The sequence below is a fragment of the Gambusia affinis genome, linkage group LG16 (assembly GCF_019740435.1).
Source record: "Gambusia affinis linkage group LG16, SWU_Gaff_1.0, whole genome shotgun sequence".
Lineage (NCBI taxonomy): Eukaryota > Metazoa > Chordata > Actinopteri > Cyprinodontiformes > Poeciliidae > Gambusia > Gambusia affinis.
In genome coordinates, this window is record NC_057883.1 from 4,580,845 (window position 1) to 4,598,503 (window position 17,659).

General features: G+C 41.2%; 4 protein-coding genes across 6 annotated transcripts in view; 1 reads left to right on the forward strand and 3 right to left on the reverse strand.

Moving 5' to 3' along the window:
• The window catches only part of loxl3b (lysyl oxidase-like 3b), a 23,490-nt gene extending 19,804 nt beyond the window's left edge, over positions 1–3,686 (forward strand). For all 3 annotated transcript variants that reach the window (XM_044142841.1, XM_044142839.1, XM_044142840.1), the window contains 5 exons: positions 246–489; positions 1,011–1,126; positions 1,736–1,872; positions 2,549–2,660; positions 2,751–3,686. In XM_044142841.1, coding sequence (XP_043998776.1) covers positions 246–489; positions 1,011–1,126; positions 1,736–1,872; positions 2,549–2,660; positions 2,751–2,824 — 683 coding nt within the window. In that variant the 3' untranslated portion in view covers positions 2,825–3,686. The remainder of the gene's footprint in view (positions 1–245; positions 490–1,010; positions 1,127–1,735; positions 1,873–2,548; positions 2,661–2,750) is intronic.
• An 898-nt stretch (positions 3,687–4,584) lies between these two features.
• mrps26 (mitochondrial ribosomal protein S26) lies at positions 4,585–6,374 on the reverse strand. The gene is made up of 4 exons (XM_044142951.1): positions 6,003–6,374; positions 5,235–5,381; positions 5,027–5,150; positions 4,585–4,890 (listed from the first exon to the last, which is right to left on the reverse strand). The coding sequence occupies exons 1-4, from the start codon at positions 6,221–6,223 to the stop codon at positions 4,759–4,761; spliced, it is 624 nt and encodes a 207-aa protein (XP_043998886.1). The 5' UTR covers positions 6,224–6,374; the 3' UTR covers positions 4,585–4,758.
• A 1,105-nt stretch (positions 6,375–7,479) lies between these two features.
• On the reverse strand, positions 7,480–10,021 carry si:dkey-33c12.3 (uncharacterized protein LOC335380 homolog). The gene is made up of 3 exons (XM_044142919.1): positions 8,844–10,021; positions 8,628–8,752; positions 7,480–8,534 (listed from the first exon to the last, which is right to left on the reverse strand). Exons 1-3 carry the CDS (start codon positions 9,849–9,851, stop codon positions 8,474–8,476), a joined length of 1,194 nt encoding a protein of 397 aa, XP_043998854.1. The 5' UTR covers positions 9,852–10,021; the 3' UTR covers positions 7,480–8,473.
• Positions 10,022–13,107: 3,086 nt separating this feature from the next.
• On the reverse strand, positions 13,108–16,368 carry LOC122846156 (nanos homolog 1-like). Its single transcript, XM_044142948.1, has one exon. It carries the CDS (start codon positions 16,051–16,053, stop codon positions 15,385–15,387), a length of 669 nt encoding a protein of 222 aa, XP_043998883.1. The 5' UTR covers positions 16,054–16,368; the 3' UTR covers positions 13,108–15,384.
• Between the last annotated feature and the right edge of the window lie 1,291 nt (positions 16,369–17,659).

Sequence of the window (17,659 nt, forward strand, 5' to 3'; positions counted from 1 at the left end):
ATTTATACTTGCACAGCATCATGTTGAAGAAGTAAATTTTTGGGTTTCTGGAAGCAACAGGAAGTGACTTCCACAACAGTTCACACACACATATTGTGTTTTTTTTATTTTTTATTTTTATTATTATTTAGTATTTCTTATTTATCCACATACACATGCTTTAGTATAAAATGTTGATGCTTTAGAGTGAAATGTTGAGATGAGACAATCCCTCAGCCCAGTCTCTGTTCCCCCTGTGCGTCCAGCCACCTCCGACCTCGTCCTGAACGCCTCCCTGGTGGAGCAGACGGTCTACATCGAGGACCGTCCTCTGCACATGCTCTACTGCGCCGCCGAGGAGGACTGCCTGTCCAAGTCTGCGGCCAAAGCCAACTGGCCGTACGGACACCGGCGGCTGCTCCGCTTCTCCTCCCAGATCCACAACATCGGCCGGGCCGACTTCAAGCCCAAAGCCGGGCGCCACTCGTGGGTGTGGCACGCCTGTCACGGGTAACGTACAACGTAAAGTCGGATGTGAATTTGAACGCAAGACAAAACGAGCCGAAAACGATGAAAAGTATGTGTGATAGAGCAAATATATTATTATTAGTTTGTGTTTTTGTGGTCGGTTAAAATATCTTTTGAAGGAAGGAGAGAAAGAAAACAAAGAGCCAGAGTTATAGTGGGATGAACTGGATCTACGCTTACTCGCGTGTTAGAATGGCCTAATCAAAGTTTCTACAGGTGGGCTCAATAATGTGACAGATTTTTCTGCTTCTTTGTTTGTGAAGTGATTGGAAAACCTTTCATCTCTTTTCTACCTTGAGGTTTGTGGCTGTAACATGACAGAAAATGTAAAAAAGTGAATATTTTTGACAGAGCTTCAACTAGTTTATAAACTGCAGTAAGTTTCAGAAAAGAGTAGAGCAACGTTGCAACAAAATACCACAACTTTCAACATTATGCGGAGCTTGAAGTAGATGATGTTTTTGGTTTGGGTCTAATTCATGCCGCTCTGACTTTCCACCCAGCCACTATCACAGCATGGACATCTTCACCCACTATGACCTGCTGAATGCCAACGGCAGCAAAGTGGCAGAGGGCCACAAAGCCAGTTTCTGCTTGGAGGACACAGAATGTCAAGAAGGTCAGTCTCATGCTTTGACTAGACCAGGTTACAATCTGGAAAAAAAAAAAGAAAACATTTTATTTTATGTCATCGTCAACCAGAGAAGAACTTTGCTTATGACTGGAAATTATGCAGGTACTTATTTATTTGTATTCCATTCATGTGGACAATTATTTATGTCCTTCTCATGAATAAGTGGATAATAGTAGCAATCAAAACCTTTCATGTTGACCAATTACTTTGCTTGTATTCACTGCTTAGCTCTAAGTATTTATAGTTGGTTCAGGTCCATCAATGGCAAATTGAGCTTTTCCAGTCCTTTTGACAACCCAAAGTACTTTATAAATTGATTGGTACCAACATGTGACAAGAGGAGACTGAAATCAAACCCACAACCTTCCGATTGGAAGACAATAACTGTTCCTACCCACTGAGCCGCAGTCTTCCATCCAAAGATTTTCAATTACCTCTTTGGATCCAAAACACTGACATTACCTCCAGTCTGAAGAAACATGCTGATTGGACCTAAATCTGGCAACGGTGTGAATAGTTTGGGTGAGCCGTGAGCGTTCAGTTGATGTCTTTAGGCTCCCACGGTAACGCCCACTCTTTATCCATATCGATCAGGTGTTTCGAAACGATACGAGTGTGCCAACTTCGGCGACCAGGGCATCACGGTCGGTTGCTGGGACTTGTACCGCCACGACATTGACTGCCAGTGGCTTGACATCACAGACGTCAAACCTGGAAACTACATCATGCAGGTGAGTGCGTGGGGTTTCATGTGGAGCACGCAGCCTACCAGGCGCCGGCGTGGCCACGTTGTGTCACTGACGTGTAGCCAGATCTGCCTTCCTTCAAATTCTCTGATGACTAAGCGACGGAGTTGCACACTGGCCACAAACCATCAACTCATCAGCTGCTGTTACCAGGCTAGTTCCTGCTAGGAGGATATTTGAAAGAGTAGTGGACCGAGTATTAAGCCTTGGGGAACCTCATAGTTTGAGACCATCCAGGTTCTGATTGATATTGAATGTGGTATCAATATGGTGTGAAGGGCACTCAATGGGTCACTATGCACCTATAAATCAACCAGTCGATAAATTGGCTCCTTAATTTTGGGTGAACGACAATCGGCCAATACTTTCATGTGAAACCGATCTTATCTAGTGATCTTAACTTTCTCCGCAAAGGTCTGAATATCAAAAAATTGATGTCGGTAAGGATCTTTTTTAAAGATCGGCCAGAAAAATGCAATTGTTTCACTCCTACTATAGGCAGTACTTGAAGTCTAAGCCGTTATCTCATCCAACATGACATGGTTGTCATAGTTCAGGATCTTTCTACAAAGATCTCTCAATGACGTTGAGATGAATTTTAAAAGTTGAAACTTTTGATCGATCGTCTTCGTCATCTATCTGCTTTTTCTCGCCCGTTCAGGTTGTGATCAATCCGAATTACGAAGTGGCCGAGAGCGACTTCACAAACAACGGCATGAAATGCAACTGCAAATACGACGGACACAGGATTTGGCTCCACAACTGTCACATCGGTAACCACTCAGGAACAGCCACACTGTTCAAACTTTATGTAAAAACTTGTTGAAATTCACTGAAGCTGCCACCTTTCTAATGTCTTCCAGGCGACGCATTCAGTGAAGAGGCAGAGAAAAGATTTGAGAAATACCCCGGACAGATAAACAACAGGATCTCCTAACTACAGACGCCGCCTCCATTGTGGGATGGAAGAATAAAAATACTCCTCCATATTTCTATTTGTTTTTGGGTGCTTACATGAATCCCTATATTATTCCTTCATAGTTGTGTTTTTATACTTGAATATTCAAGTGGTTATGATTATGTCCTCTAGTTGAGTCTGTACTTCCTCTTTTTTTTTTTTTACAAATTCAGATTTTATAGTTTTACAGTGGATGTCTGACATGATGTACAACTATTGAATGTTTTAACAGCAAGACCTGAATGAAGCTTTAATGTTTTGTTTTTAAACGTATAGCAAGAATTATTTGCCTTTAGTATGCAGAATCTAAACATGGAACCCAATAAACTCGTATTTAGTTTGTTTTAAGCCACCAAAAATTAAATGGTAGAACTACTTTTTCAAGGCACTGTAACCCCAGGAAGGGCACAAATTTACCAAGATGCAGTTTTATCAGTGCACTAATGCCGCCAAACTGTATGTACTGTACAACAATGACCTGTTGTTTTACTCCAGTAAGCATTTTTGCTACAATTTGATCAATAAATGTGATTTTTAACGCAAACCTTTACAAAAACATCCAGATTTTCTTTCCCATCCCAATTTTGGTTATGCAAATTTGAGGTTCTTGTATGTTAGAACTGCTGCAATATTTTGTGAATGTATTTATTTGTAGTATGCGTTTACCAGCAAGTTTTCTCTCCAGTTCAAAGCCGTTCGTTGCTCCAGGCTGGGTTTTGCTCAGCCTCTAGTCACAGAGGCTCCTCTGCATTAGCAGAAAAAAAAACCTAACAAAGATGTGTGTATGTATTGTTGATATAACCACACTTGTTGCATCAAATAAAGCTCAATTGAATGATAATTCTGCATTTTTTAATATACTATATATATAAAATCAGTTTTCTGTTCTAACCCAATCTTCAGATCTCAGAATGTGATTAAACACGAGTGATGTTCTGACTGTGTGAGTTCCTCTGGTGTTTATGGGTTCATCCCAATCCACTGATAATCCCAGTCTTCAGTGACCACGGAGGGGCAATCCAATTAACCTCTCTTACCAATCACATTAACCGTGTGCACAGCTTCACACCAGATTACTAGCGCCAGTATGAAGCGGCGGTATTATTATCCACCTGTTGTAAGAGAAGACGTAATTCTAATCCAGTTTAGATTCGTCTAATATATAAATACAAAATTAAAGTGTTTCTAGTCCCGTTCTCATTGACTACCTAGGATTAAAGGTGTTATAGATTTGTTCACAGGCTGAGGCAGGTTTCTGGAGGGTTACCTCATTCCATCCTCGTCCCATAAACATGCTAACTTAGCCTGATAGAAGATTAGCAGACGAGTTGTCGAACATGGGCTGGTCTGTGTTGGTTGGAGGTCGTACAGCGCCTCTTAGCGTCCAAACAGCAGAACTGCAGGAAGTGTTTGGGATGCGCTGCCAAGCTAAAACTTGAAGAAAATGTTTTTTAATACAAGAACTTGAGTTGTTTTTCATGATTATTCAGAAAGTGTTCAGTTTGTAAGCTCCTCTGTCTGCTGTTTCTTTGTCTTGAAGATGTTTCTCCAAATTATAAAATGGGACAAAAAACCCTGACAAAACTAGAACAAAGAGAAAACGTTGCATTTTGTGCAGTTGTGTTTTCTAGTACATTTATAAGAATGTCAGAATTATTTTACAAATATCTTTCTGACATATCCTGACAGAACATGCTTAACAGTCAGAAATTAATAAAGTCTGATGCGTATGTCACATATCACATTTTAATACTTTTATGTTGGAAAAAGAAAACATTTCTTACAATAATATACACTTCCAGGCGCAGGCATGAAGTGGTTTTCAGAAAACATGAAATGGATGACAGAAGTCAGATCCGAGTCTTGATGGGGAAAAATAAAAAAACACACAGATAGACGTGAACTCAGCCGCTTCACTGCAGCACTGTCCTTTTGACCACTTTCCCCTCTTTGTCGATGGCAAAGTTGTAATTCTTTGGATTGTCCAGAGCCTCCTCGATTCGCTGATCCAGGTTCTCCAAGGTGACAAAGTTCTTAGCCTCCTCCTGTTAGCATTCAAAACAAATATCACTGTGAGATTAACTGGAGTTTAATATTTGCTATGTTTTTTTTTTCCCTCCTGGGTTATTGTTTATTTTACTGACTATAACTGAGGCTTGTGTGTGTTAGAGACGTTTTTACCTGCAGCTTCAAAATCTCCTCCTCTTTTTGCCTGATGAACTCCTGCTGCTTCTGTTCCCGCTGAATGGCGGCTTCCATTTTCTTCCTCTCGGCTTCCTCCTCTTCCTGCTGGATCCTTAATACTCTAACATGAGAGGATTGAACCGAGTTGTTTAATTGAAACAGGCAACATCCTAAGCTTGAATCGTTTCTTTTCGGTCTTCCCTACCTGGCTTCCAGTATCCGCAGGTTTTCCTGATTATTCCAGTCCATCAGGGCGCGATGCTCCTCCTCTTCCTGCCTCGCCCTCAGTTCAGCCTGGGAGCCCATCTCCTCCTCGTACTTTTTGCGCAGCACCTCCTCCCTGAACTCCATCCTGACAAATGATCACCATTTTAATCTGACAGATATAAAAAAGTGACAATTCCTTCATTTCTTGTTGGGTTTAAAACTACTGACTCGGTCAAATAACATGCAGGATATTTTTTCTGAATCCGTTGAAGCTGAAATCGTTTAGCCAGATCTATAAACGTAAATTGTATTGACAAAAAAAAACTCATTGGTGCGCTCCTAATGAACGTGATAGAGAAACTGACCCTTTTAAAAAAAATAAAAAAATACTATTGGCCTTTACTAATCAGTAAATTGACGGGAAATAGGAGAGAGAAGGGAAAGACATACAGCACAGGGGCAGAGACCGGGAATCAAACCCGGAACAAACGGACCGAGGACAACAGCTTCTGCGCGCCACACCGATTGAGCCACCAAACTGTACCCAATTAAACATTACTTTAAAAATGTGTGTATAAATATGCAAAAAGACTTATTTTACAAATTTTAATAATGAGCGATGCGTGTGTAAAATATAAGCACAAAATAACAAAATCTGGTCATCCTGCATTAATTTTCGGGTTAGTTAGTGTAACAGTAACTAACTTGAAATAATTCAACAGTGTTTCTGACCGAAATGTCACCCCTGACCTCCAGGTAAACGTACCGAAGCGCCCTCATGATGAGCTCGTACTCCGAGTATCTCTCCTTGAGCACCACCATCTCCACCGGGTCGATGGATGGAGGGACTTTAATCCGTCCTTCTTTGGACTTGGCCACCGGGTCGGTCCGGGACTTTCGGCCCCGGACAGCCTCCACGACCACGGCGCTCCTGGGCGCGAGGAGCCGGGCAGCCTGGACGCTCCGTCCCCCGATGACCTGGAACATGTCGGTAGCTGTAAAGACCTAATTAGCAACTGTTCCTGATAATTTAAAGTATTGCAGTGTTTGACTAGCAACAAAATTTAACATTGAGAGGCAAGCGTTAGAGACACAACATGGCAGCCATGTTTGTGTCCTATGACAAGCGGAAGTAATTAAAAGAGTGATGGTTGCTAGTTTTACTGCCATCTGTCGGTGATGCTGATGTATAGCGCGTCGTATTGTTTAAAGCTCTTGAGCTAGCTCTTTATGTTGAATATATTTATTTGTCGAATGTTTGCGGGCAAAAATGAACTTTTATTTTTATTCACCATTTTAGTTTAATATATTTAAGCATAGGTTTTTTATATTAATGAAAAATAAAATACGAAACAGTAATTTTTATCTTTACACGGACACTATCATGTAAGTATTTTGTGTAAATATTTGAGAAAATATCTCACTAAAGTATTTTTGAGGAGGGGGTTTCATGTTACAAAAACAAACACTAATGCACTATATGGCATTCTATCTAACTGACGGGTCAGACACAAAGAAAGAAGATGTACAAAAGAAGAGTACATTTTAGTCCAAATTTGCTTAGAAATATCCAGATGGGGTGCATGTTATTAATGGTAGCAAGTTGTTCTCGACTCTTCAAAACTTCAGTGTTGTTAGGTGTTATTTTTATTGTTACTCACAGGAAAAAATCATGCTTTCTTCTTCTTTCAGGGAAACGTCTCCTCCACTGTTACAATGTCTTGTGACAGCTGAAGGACTGTGCTGGTGTTTTCAATTCCCTAAGTGAAGTGAAGTCTGTCAAAAAGTTGCTTACTCGTGTAGTCATATTGCTGTATCTGCAGTCAACTGTGCGCTCTGTTTCTTTCCTTGGGATTTAGAGTTATTGTTAGAAGTTATTTCTGATGCTGCAGGCCGTCTGTCAACTCAGTACAAATTGATAAATGCTTTGGTGTGTCAGTCATTCAGTGCAGACACTATAAGTGGGAAGTAGGATGCTTTACTATTGTAGTATGCTCAATTTCTCTTGCTAAGCACAATATTTGGGGAAATGTTTCTGTTGCCGTACATTACATAAAACATATGAATCAGAAATCTCATAATATGTTTCTCGTGCCACATAATCCAGTCAGGTGACAAACAGAAGGTACAAATGTCTTCTTTTATCTTTATGGTTTGGAATATGGCTAAACTTAAAATTAAACTTTAGGCTTAAATACCTTGTATGGATGTCTTAGATATAAATGAAAACACAAATACACAGATGCAGGTCAGTTATGTGTTTATTCAGCTTGTTGTTGGTTGTTACAAGGACAAGGACACCGATCGTTATGGTGCCGACTTTGTACGGTTTTCACAGGTGTAGATCCGAAATCAACCGACAAAGAACAAGGGGCTCCCTTAGATAGAGCTGTCATGTTGAGATTTTTCTGGTTTTTAATGACTTTGTTGAGCAAATTTGGCACAAATCGTCTATGAGACAAACAATTCCTCAAGAGAAAACTCTCAAAATTTTATAGTATTTACGCGACTGGACATTGGGTAGTTTATTATACATCCAAAGAGCCAATTATCCAGTCACAAAGAGCAGATTCACCCAATTTTTGTAGAACTATATCATAGAACAGAGTAGGTCATGTGGTCATCAGTTTGAAAGAAATGTTTAAAGTTACCGCCTCTAAATTATTACCGGAAAACCGGATGCAGGGCATTGCTTCACTGATTGGTTGGGTTCCAGGTGGAAAAAAATATGCGGCAGATAAGATCCAAGCATTGAGAGGTGACTGGATTTCTTTCCGCCTCCTTCACAAACAGCTGGTCAAATGTCCGGATACAGAGGGATCAAGAAAGTCCAGTGGCTAACTCTGCTGCTTGGACCTTAGCCTGCCTTAATGGAGAGGAACTCAGCCAAAGCCAAACTGCCACTTGCTATTTGTTACGTAACTAATGCAGTCCAGCCACTCTGTGTTGGACAGGTCGCCATCTTCATGATGTGTGGTGTCAGGACGTGTGTAGAAGAAGGGGGACTTCTTATGGACCTCTTGTTTAGCACAAGGGCGCTGCCGTCTTGAGAGAGATGAGTTTCTGCTTTTGTATGTTTCTTGAAAGAGTTGATGAATGGTTGTTTCGGAGAGACTGAAATTAGAGGAAAGGTCAGAGGGGGATAAAGAATGTTGGGGAAGAACATTTAAGGAAGAGAAAAGGGAGGCTGGGTTTCTGAAGATATCAGTGTTACGGTACACAGACGATGTTTAGGTTTTAATTTAGAGCTGGAAGGGAAGGGTACGTCAGTCGAATCTCCTCCCCCTCCAAGAGTTTTCTGAAAGAGAAAAAAAGACAAACAGAAGATATGCATCAGATAGAACATAGCGAGTGAGTTTGCTTACTTAGAGCAAACAAAACAATGTCTCACCGGTACGCTGCAATTTCAATGTCAAGGGCCATCTTGACGTTGAGAAGGTCTTGGTAATCTCTCAGGTAGCGCGCCATCTCTTGCTTCGCCTCAGTAATGTCCTGCTCCAGTTCACTTATCCTCACCTACAAATAGAAAAAACACAGCTCCTCATCATCACAAATAATAGGAATGTTATAATCATAACATAGCGTTCTGATTCAGATTCATTCTTACCTGGTATTTCTCAACCTCCTTGGCCTGTGTGTCCTCCAAATCCTCCAGTTGCTTGTTTAGGGAGTTGATGACATTCCGCAGGGCTTCAATCTCAGACGAACGAGACTGAAGCAGCCTCCGGTACTCCATGGTCTCTTCCCGGATGGCGTGGACAGCTTCGTTGTTCTTGCTGGCCATCTCCGCCACACTCACAAACTTGCTCTTGTACCAGTCCTCAGCGGCCTGCATGTTCTTGTTGGCGAGCCGCTCGTACTGCGTCCGGATGTCCCGCAGGGCGGTAGAGAGGTCAGGCCTAGACAACTCTACGTCAACGCTGATGTTTGCCACCTGCAGCTGGTCCTGGAGCTCCGCTTGCTCTTCTGCAAAGACTTTCTTCAGGAAGACTATCTCATCACACAGAGAGACCACGGTGGCCTCCGTATCACAGTTGTAGAGGACGGCCCGACTCGCCTCCTCTCTGGCCCTCTGCAGGCCTTCCTCGGCATCCAGACGGCGCCTTGCCTCATCTTCGTAGCGTTCCTTCATCTGGTCGTACACGTCCCGAAGGTAGTCCCTCTCTGCCTCCATCTGCATCTTCTCGTTGTTCTCCGAGTCGATCATGGCTCTCAAACTCCGAGCTTCCCCCTCATAGAACGCCTGCAGCCGGGACGGGTCGTTCTGCCTCCTCCTCAATGCGTCCAACTCGGCCAGCAGGGCTCGGTTCTGCAGCTCAAGGTGCCTCACCTTCTCGATGTAAGTGGCGAAGCGGTCGTTCAGGTCCACAAGCTGCTCCCTCTCCTGGGACCGCATTTCCAGCAGCTCGGTGTTGATGGAGCTCACCTGAACCAGATCCATCCTCTGCGAGCCATCCGGCAGAAAAGAGGATGTCGTCTTCAGGATCCTCTTTCCGGATGGAGGAGCTCGGGGAGAGGAGTACAGAGAGGATGACATGGAAGACTTGGTGGTAGGTCGGGAGCCTTTGTAGCTGTCCCAAGGACGTCGGTGGGAGAAGAAGGACTCGTAGCTCATGATGATTTTTTTTGTGTGTGTTTTTTTTAGGGTTTTAAGAAAAAGATGTATGTTTTAGTTTCGGAAGGTTTTTTTTTTTATGTCCCCCTTGTTCTGCACACCATCGGTGAGGATGAGTGTGCGTTTTGCACTGCACCAGTTCAGTGATGCTGCAGATCCAGAGCCTTTATAGAGTGAGCCTGCTCCCCCCTCCTCCTCCACAGAGAAACATCACTGGTGTCAGCATTTGCTAGACCAATAGTAAGCCTCTGCAGTGAAGAGAGAGGAGGTTTTCAGACTCTCTCTCTCTCTCTCTCTCTCTCTCTGCAAGGCAGCAAGAGCCAGCGTGCCAGAGCTGATGATCCTTAATTCTGCCTTTAAGAGGACTTTGAAAACAGTTAGCTTTCATTTACATTTACCAAGATTTTTTTTCTTGGTTATCATTTATTTTTTCTCCGTTTCCTTCTGTCACTGCAGGCTTATGAGAAAATAAATCGAGCAACAGCAAATGTGAACGCATCGAACACCTTTTAATGCAATTACATTTTCACCCATTCTAATGTATAAAAACAGCTCAAGCTGAAGTCAAATTGGATGGAGAGCCTCTTTTCCAAGACTTTCTTACAGTTTATCAATTGGATTTAGGTCTGTACATTGACTTGGTCATTCTGGGTTCCTGGTCTAACACACCTTAATCAAATGGCTGGCATGCTACACTCACCTAGGAAGAATTTAGAGAGACCAGTTAACCTGACAGTCATGTTTTTGGACTGTGGGAGGAAGCTGGAGTATCTGGAGAGAACCCACCATGCACAGGGAGAACATGCAAACTCTGTGCAGAAAGACCCTGGGAATTTAACCCAGGACCTTCTTGCTGAAAGGCAACAGCTCTACCAACTGTGCCACTGTCCAGCCCCAAGATGGAACCAGCATGTTTAAATACTTATGATCTGCTGAATGTCTGACTGCATGTTTAGGGTTATTGTCTGGCTCAAATGTGAACTTCTGCCCCAATCTCAATTCTTTTGCAGGATTTCCATCTGTGTTGCCCTCTGTTAAGTTCTGTTCATCTCCCCATCAATTCGGTCCAGCAGCTATCTGAACTTAGTCAAAATAACCTCACAATATAATACTACCACCACCACGTTTCAAGGATTGTGCAGTCTGAAAGGTTTTCAACCAGGTCAGGTTTTCTAAGAGGTTTTCTTCCAGTTATTTCTGCAATTATCTCAATCAATCTTCCGTTCAACTTTGTTACTGTCAGAATTGAACACTGATATACCTATAAATTGGCCAGCCAATCCACATGAATTGACCCCAATTTCCAGATTTTTTGGCAGATTGACCAACACTTACACGTGAAACCAAACCGATATTTTCTACCAATCTTATCTACTTTCACAAATGTCTGTAAACCAGCCACTGTCATGCCATGAGAGAGGCCTAACAGACAGAGCCGCCCACCAGGTCATGTCATTAACAATAGTCACACCACTGTTGCCAACTCATTCATATGTAGGGACTTTTTGGACAAAAAAAATTCTCATTGGACAAAATCGGAATTGCTGGGTCATGTTTTTTAAAGATCGGTGATCGGCCAGAAAACAGCAAACGGCGCACCGCCAACAACTTGATGCTGTCACCCCCATGGAGCGCCATGGAGATGGCATCATGCATAGCGTTTTGCAAGTGAGTCAGAAAGTTCAAGTCGATGTTGTTAGGCAGATCCACATTTATTCAGCCTTTAAGAGGAATTTGTTTTGTTTTGTTTCCTTACTACAGTAGGTACATGGAAAGCAGGGAAGGTTTTGGAAAGTTACTTACATGTAACTGTTTTCTTACAACAGTTGACTTTTGACTGTTTAATGCACATTCAGCCTCGTCTTTAAATGTGTTGTTAGAAGAGAAAACCCAATTCTTTTTTTTTTAAACCTCAGATAGCCTCTTTTTTGTTTATACAATCTCCAACTTTGTCGGTGTCTACGTCGCTGTGAACGCCCTTTCATGTTGCTTCTATGCCATCTGTTTCCCGGGTGTCCAGATATATCCATTTGATCTAATTAGCCTGCAAACTGATGAGTCACTGATGCTCTTCAGTTGTCCTGACTCCGCCGGTGCGTGGGAGGCACGACTGATGAAGAAAGTGCAAACTGTACCTGCTGATACACAGAACTCCCCCTCTTCCCTGCTGTTTATTCATTTACCAGAGAGTCAACGTGAACGCAGAAATCATTGTTTGTTGACGGAGAAGCAGCGAACAGCTCACAGATTTATCGGTGGGCATGTCCAGACTGATGAACGTTGCCTGAGCATGTTGTCAAAGCCGCTCTGTCTTTGTCGTGTTGCTCAGCAAAGCGTTGACCTCTTGACGCCAAACGGGAAAATCATTTATCAGCACAGGTTTGAATCAATACAGAGGAGTTTGGGCACATCGCTCAGGTCACCAAAAAACATCTGAGTAAGAATTTGACATTTTTATATATTAGAGAAAAGCCACAAAGTGTAATTTTCAGAACGCTGTATTTTAATTTCTAAACATGACAGGTATAAATGTTTTAATAACTAATGAGCCAGCAGGTGGCGACATTATACAAGACTTGTGCTGCGGTACTGAGGCAGCAGTTCAATTCAAGACAATTCAGTCTTGTGGATCAGGAAAAAGGGAATTGATGTGTAAAGTTGTTGTCAGAAATGTTCGATAAGACCTCTTTTTGACTTCTTTTCATCCTGCTGAACTTAAAAAGAATTGAACAACTTATGAGTCGTGTAAGGGAAGCGTGGCGATGTGACAGAACCACAGTGAGATTTACAAAAGTTTAAACACCCCTTGAATTTTTTTTTGATTTTCTTAAAACCACAAATGTTTTTGTATGATTTTGTGTGGTGTGTCACTGTGGAGAAAAACACATCAAAATGTTAAGAACTCATAATGCATTTCATCCACTTTTAGTCGATAATATGTAGACCCACTTGCCCCACAGCATGATACTACCCCAATTTACCTAATGAACTCCTTTAAAAAATTGCCAGCCAGCACAGGCGGATGATATAGATTGACAATGTGTTTTTTGATCATTAAAATCTTCCTAAAATAAAAAATGTCAGGTGGAACAGATTTTTTCCCCCCCATTTATTATCCAGGTTTTTGCACAAATCTGAATTTTGTAGCAGACAGAACCACAAACGTCCAGCAACTTTTGAGCAAGAGCAGTCTCCAAAAATAAAACCTAAAAAAAAAAAAACTAGAAATGTACATGTCTGTATATGAAAATCTGCTCTGTGCCATCATTAGCTGGCCCAATTGCCAATTACAAATAACAAGAACTAAATATTCTGGCACTCTCCAGAAACAGTACAGTGTAGAAATTGAGTGCAGCTGGATTGTGAGAGAGCAGTAAAGACTTTCCAGTTGTTTTTTAGTTGCTAAGCTACTTAGGAAAACTGTGTGTGCAAAGTAAAGTAAGTAAATTATGTGAAAGTTTGATATTGTTTGTTGGATTATGCATACAAATATTAAACTGAGTTGTATTTAATTCATCATAGGACGTTGCAGGACAAATTTGGAAGGAGGTTACTGGTAGGTTATGTAAATCTGTCTGTATTTCTTTCATTTAAGAGACTGAGGTCAACTTTGATGCCTTGGATTTAGTCTACTACTTTTTTGTTTTTGCACAAATTTTAAGTTGATAAAAGGAGCTTAATGATTATCTTTGCACAAATTATGTAACAAATAACCTTAGTGGTGAACTTTCTTTTATCTATGTACTTTAGAGAACCACAAACAAAGGCAGCTTGGTGTGAACTACTCTGGGCAAAACCTAATAAAAGTACTTAAAGAGTCTCATCTTCAACAGGATGCCTGCGGCTTTCCAATAAAATTAATGAGTCTTGAGTTTACAGTTACAACCCTGTTCCTCAATACAGCAACCCCTTTATAAGAACTCGTGACCTATGACCCTTCTTGTTGCTGAGCTTAGACTAATAAAAGTCCTCTAGCCTGAAAAATCATCAACCAAAAACGGAAAAAAAAAAGGCTATATAAACCCACATTTTACAAAAATCTGACTATTTTGCATTTTTAGATTATTACTGAGCAGATACTCCACAAGAAATAATTTTAAAAAATTTATGATAATAAAATGTCTAGTTGCCTTGAACTTGACAATCTTTTCCTGCATGGTAAAAAGTTTGCACATCCCTGACTTTATATTCCACCATTTATAAACGAAACACGAGTCACTGTCGAGCCTAATTGCTGAAAGAAACACAGATATGAGTTGAATCAAATTTGCACCCTAAAGCTTAAAAAAGCAGGAAACATATCCTGAATTTTAAAAGAAATTATTTGGTTACACTTACTTTATCATTTTTATATTTGGACGGCAAATCGTTGTGCTATGTCGGTTTTCATAAAGCCATTTGTTTATTAATATGTGATTTGTTTTCCAATAGACAAATATACTCAAGTTAGAGGTTAGATTTTTCAAAGTCTTTGTCTGTGAGACCATATTATTGCATTAAAAGATGAATTTATTTTAGGGCTTTTCAAACATCTTTATCTGTTGCTGTTGAAGGCTTTGAGCACTAGGGGGCAGACTTGTGTTGTTTATAAAGTGAGCTAATTATAGATGCGCTCTTTATGTTTGACCTCTTCAAAAAGTGCTCGGTTGGTTACGGTCAAAGTGTCATGTAGTCAAACTTATCTGCAAATCACATGTTTATTCAGAAGTTTTTAACAGTGAATATATTCCCCAGTGACACATCGGGTAAAAATAAGTACATAAACGTTTCTATTGACACTTAAAGACTTTGGAATGTCAAGCTTTTCATCTCTAAAATTATTTATACATTTACAAGAATCCACTTTTTTTTCCCCCCCACATTAAAAAAACAAATTTTCTTTCATTATTCTTGGACATAAAGGGGAACTAGTTTGGACACAAAAAAATTGCATGTCATGTTAATTTTTTTCCCCCCTCTATTGTACAATTAGCTTAAATTTGTAATCACTGCAACCCACATAGAATATAAGACATCCAACAATATAAACAGTCCAGAAAAATCACTTCTCGGTATAAGTTTCGATATAAAAGTGTATTCCTTTGGTAGAAAAAAAAAACGAGTTTATCTCAGGAAAATATGTGCTGAATGTAAGGAAGTGTTTGCATCAGACTCCCTGCGTCCACAGACCGGTGGACGACAGACATTCACCTAAAACAGAGAGAGCTGCACATTCACTTCCGTTTGAGCTGGACGCATGCACAGGGCCGTCAGTTTAGACTTCACATGGCAGCATGGAAGTGGTCATTCACAGGTCGAGCTGGACAGTACTTTGGTTCTTATCTTTAGAGTGCTGGGGAGAGGGTGACTAAGACGCACAATGCGTCCGGGTGTAAACTATGTGCTCATACAGTTACAATATATAGACCAAAGCATTTCAGAGCAAACATGGAAAAGATATTCTCTTCAAGTCGTTCTCTGTTAACTCCAGTGCAACTTCGGCTTCTTCTTCTTCTTTTTTTTTTGTTTTTGTTTTTTTGTTTCATGCACTTGCTTAAAATATCTTCAGTCTTTTGCCGAACGCTCTGGCCCCCTTGGGGACCCTCTGGCCAGCCTGGTCCTTGGAAAGCGGGCAGTACTTGATGGTGTGCGCGTTGTCGCCGTTGGCGCTGCAGAGAGGGCAGGTGTACGCCCGGAGTATCGGGCACAGGACCCTCCCGTCCGCCGTCTTCAGGATGTGGGTGCCGTAGACCTCCTCCGGGGCGCCGTTGTTCCGGCAGAAGACGCACACCTTCGGCTCCGGCTTCCCCCTCTGAGTCTGCTTGCGCCGTCGCTCGGCGGAGAACAGGTCGAAGGCGGCGAAGCTCCCACCGTGTGAGGGGGACTCGCCACCCCCCAGCCGCTCGTACGGTCTGAGGAGAGAGATGCGCTCCTTCAGGTCGTAGATGGAGATCGGCGGGGAGCCCGCGGGCGCCCCGCAGCAGCAGCAGCAGCAGCAGCTGTCCAGGGCTCCGTCCGCGTCTCTGGCCTGGGCGACCAGGCAGGAGCAAACCGGGGAGTCGTCCTCCAAACCCAGAGTCGCTTTCAGAGACTCGGTGATGGAGTTCGGGTTGCAGATCGGGCTGTTGATCTTGTTTTTGGCGACAAGAGTAGACAACCCGAGGTAGTCGTTCCAGAAATTAAATGTGTAGTCATAAGGTGAGCGCATGTCCAAGAAGTCCATCCTGTCGGAGCTGCGGGGTTTTAATAATGTCCACAGGAGAGAAGAAACAGTTGGGATGTTGCGTTTGTGAGCATGAGGCGCTTCTTCTTCTTCTCTGCTCTCTTGTTGAGTCTGGATTGCTGAGCTTTGAGCGTGTGGGCGCTGATAAACTCCCCTGAATAAAGCATGGGGGCGTGGCTTAGATCAAGCTGATTTACTCTGTGGCCCCCATAGGAGGGTCCACAACACCACAACCATTCTGTAACAATCCTACTGAAAACTTCCCTCTATGTGTAAGCAGTGGACATCTGCTATTAAAAAAAACAAAAAACTGAATTTAACTTAAAGGGACAGTTCAAGAAAAACATTGAAGTATTTCTGCTTCAACACATTTATACTCAAGTGAAAGAAAAAAATAGAAAGTATTCAATAGTTAAAAAGAATGTGATGTGGCATGCTGCTATTTTGGTATAGATTTGAAACTAAGTGAATACAATGCTAGTATTGCCAATACTGATACTGACACCAATACCGATACTTATTATTATTTTTCATTTTAATATATCATCACACTTTTGACCTCTAGGTGTTTTTGTAGTTTTTACCCCTGAATTGCTTTAAGAGCAGGACAGAATTTGGATGAAGTTTATGTCAACTTAATATTTTTAACAAACATATTAACGTGATAATAGAAAAATTGCCATTTTTTTTCTCTAAGTAAACAAAGTGCAAAAAGTTATAATTTCAGAGAAAATCAAAACAAAATCTTTTTGGAGGTAGAGTTGAGAAACTACAATTAAAAAAATAAACAGCATTTCAAGAGGAAATTTGAAACTAAAGTATCAATCTAATCACAGTATATTGGTCCAATACGTATATCAATGGGGTATCAATATTATCAGTGTCTTGGATCGATCTGCCCAGCTTTAGTATTAAAAATGATACTTATGTACTGAGCAGCTGATCATAAAATCTGATTTAGCATATTAAAATGGCAGACGGACAAAAATATAAAATTATGAGCAATTTCTGTTTCTTGAGACAGTGAAAGTCCTTTCAATGACAACATGTGGTCTTTACTGTAAATTCACTTATCCTCCAAATAGCACAGCAGATAGAAAATATGAACCCAAAGCTTGTGTGTCCATAATTTACTTGCCATTTCTAAGTTGAAAGAACTTCACTAAACTAAGTTAAATTAACTTGACACAATTAAGGTCTTAAGTACACTGAGCAAGTATATGTTAAGTAAACAAAATGTAAGAATAGTAGTTGAACTTACTTATATTTTTCAAGGCAATCGGTTTCCAAGATTTTTTTAAAGTCAATTTGTCAAAGTTTAGAGTGATGAAATTTTGATTAAACAGTTTTTTTTACGCAAAAAGTTGATGATTATTTACACAGGAAATTGAAGTTGGAGGCAGCGCAGCATCAATTAACTTCCTGTGTGAAACCTGTACTGAAAGCGGAAGCGGCTACGGGAGAATTCGCTCGCCTTACATTAACTCTGGTTGTGTGTTTTGCAGTTTCTAAGAAGTATCCTCCAGAACTATGTTGTATCAGAAACATTTTAATTTTGAATAAAATATTAGAAAATTAGTGTCAAAATAAGACTAACAGTGACATC

What these genes read in the sequence shown, in the direction of transcription:
- si:dkey-33c12.3 (XM_044142919.1), bottom strand. Translation starts at nt 9,851, where the DNA reads ATGAGCTACGAGTCCTTCTTCTCCCACCGACGTCCTTGGGACAGCTAC. An exon ending in AGGAGGTTGAGAAATACCAG is followed by an intron (nt 8,753 to 8,843) that starts GTAAGAATGAAT and finishes TTCTATTTGTAG; the next exon opens with GTGAGGATAAGTGAACTGGA. An exon ending in ATTGAAATTGCAGCGTACCG is followed by an intron (nt 8,535 to 8,627) that starts GTGAGACATTGT and finishes TTTCTCTTTCAG; the next exon opens with AAAACTCTTGGAGGGGGAGG.
- mrps26 (XM_044142951.1), bottom strand. Translation starts at nt 6,223, where the DNA reads ATGTTCCAGGTCATCGGGGGACGGAGCGTCCAGGCTGCCCGGCTCCTC. An exon ending in CTCATCATGAGGGCGCTTCG is followed by an intron (nt 5,382 to 6,002) that starts GTACGTTTACCT and finishes ATCATTTGTCAG; the next exon opens with GATGGAGTTCAGGGAGGAGG. An exon ending in AGGAGATTTTGAAGCTGCAG is followed by an intron (nt 4,891 to 5,026) that starts GTAAAAACGTCT and finishes GAATGCTAACAG; the next exon opens with GAGGAGGCTAAGAACTTTGT.
- LOC122846156 (XM_044142948.1), bottom strand. Translation starts at nt 16,053, where the DNA reads ATGGACTTCTTGGACATGCGCTCACCTTATGACTACACATTTAATTTC.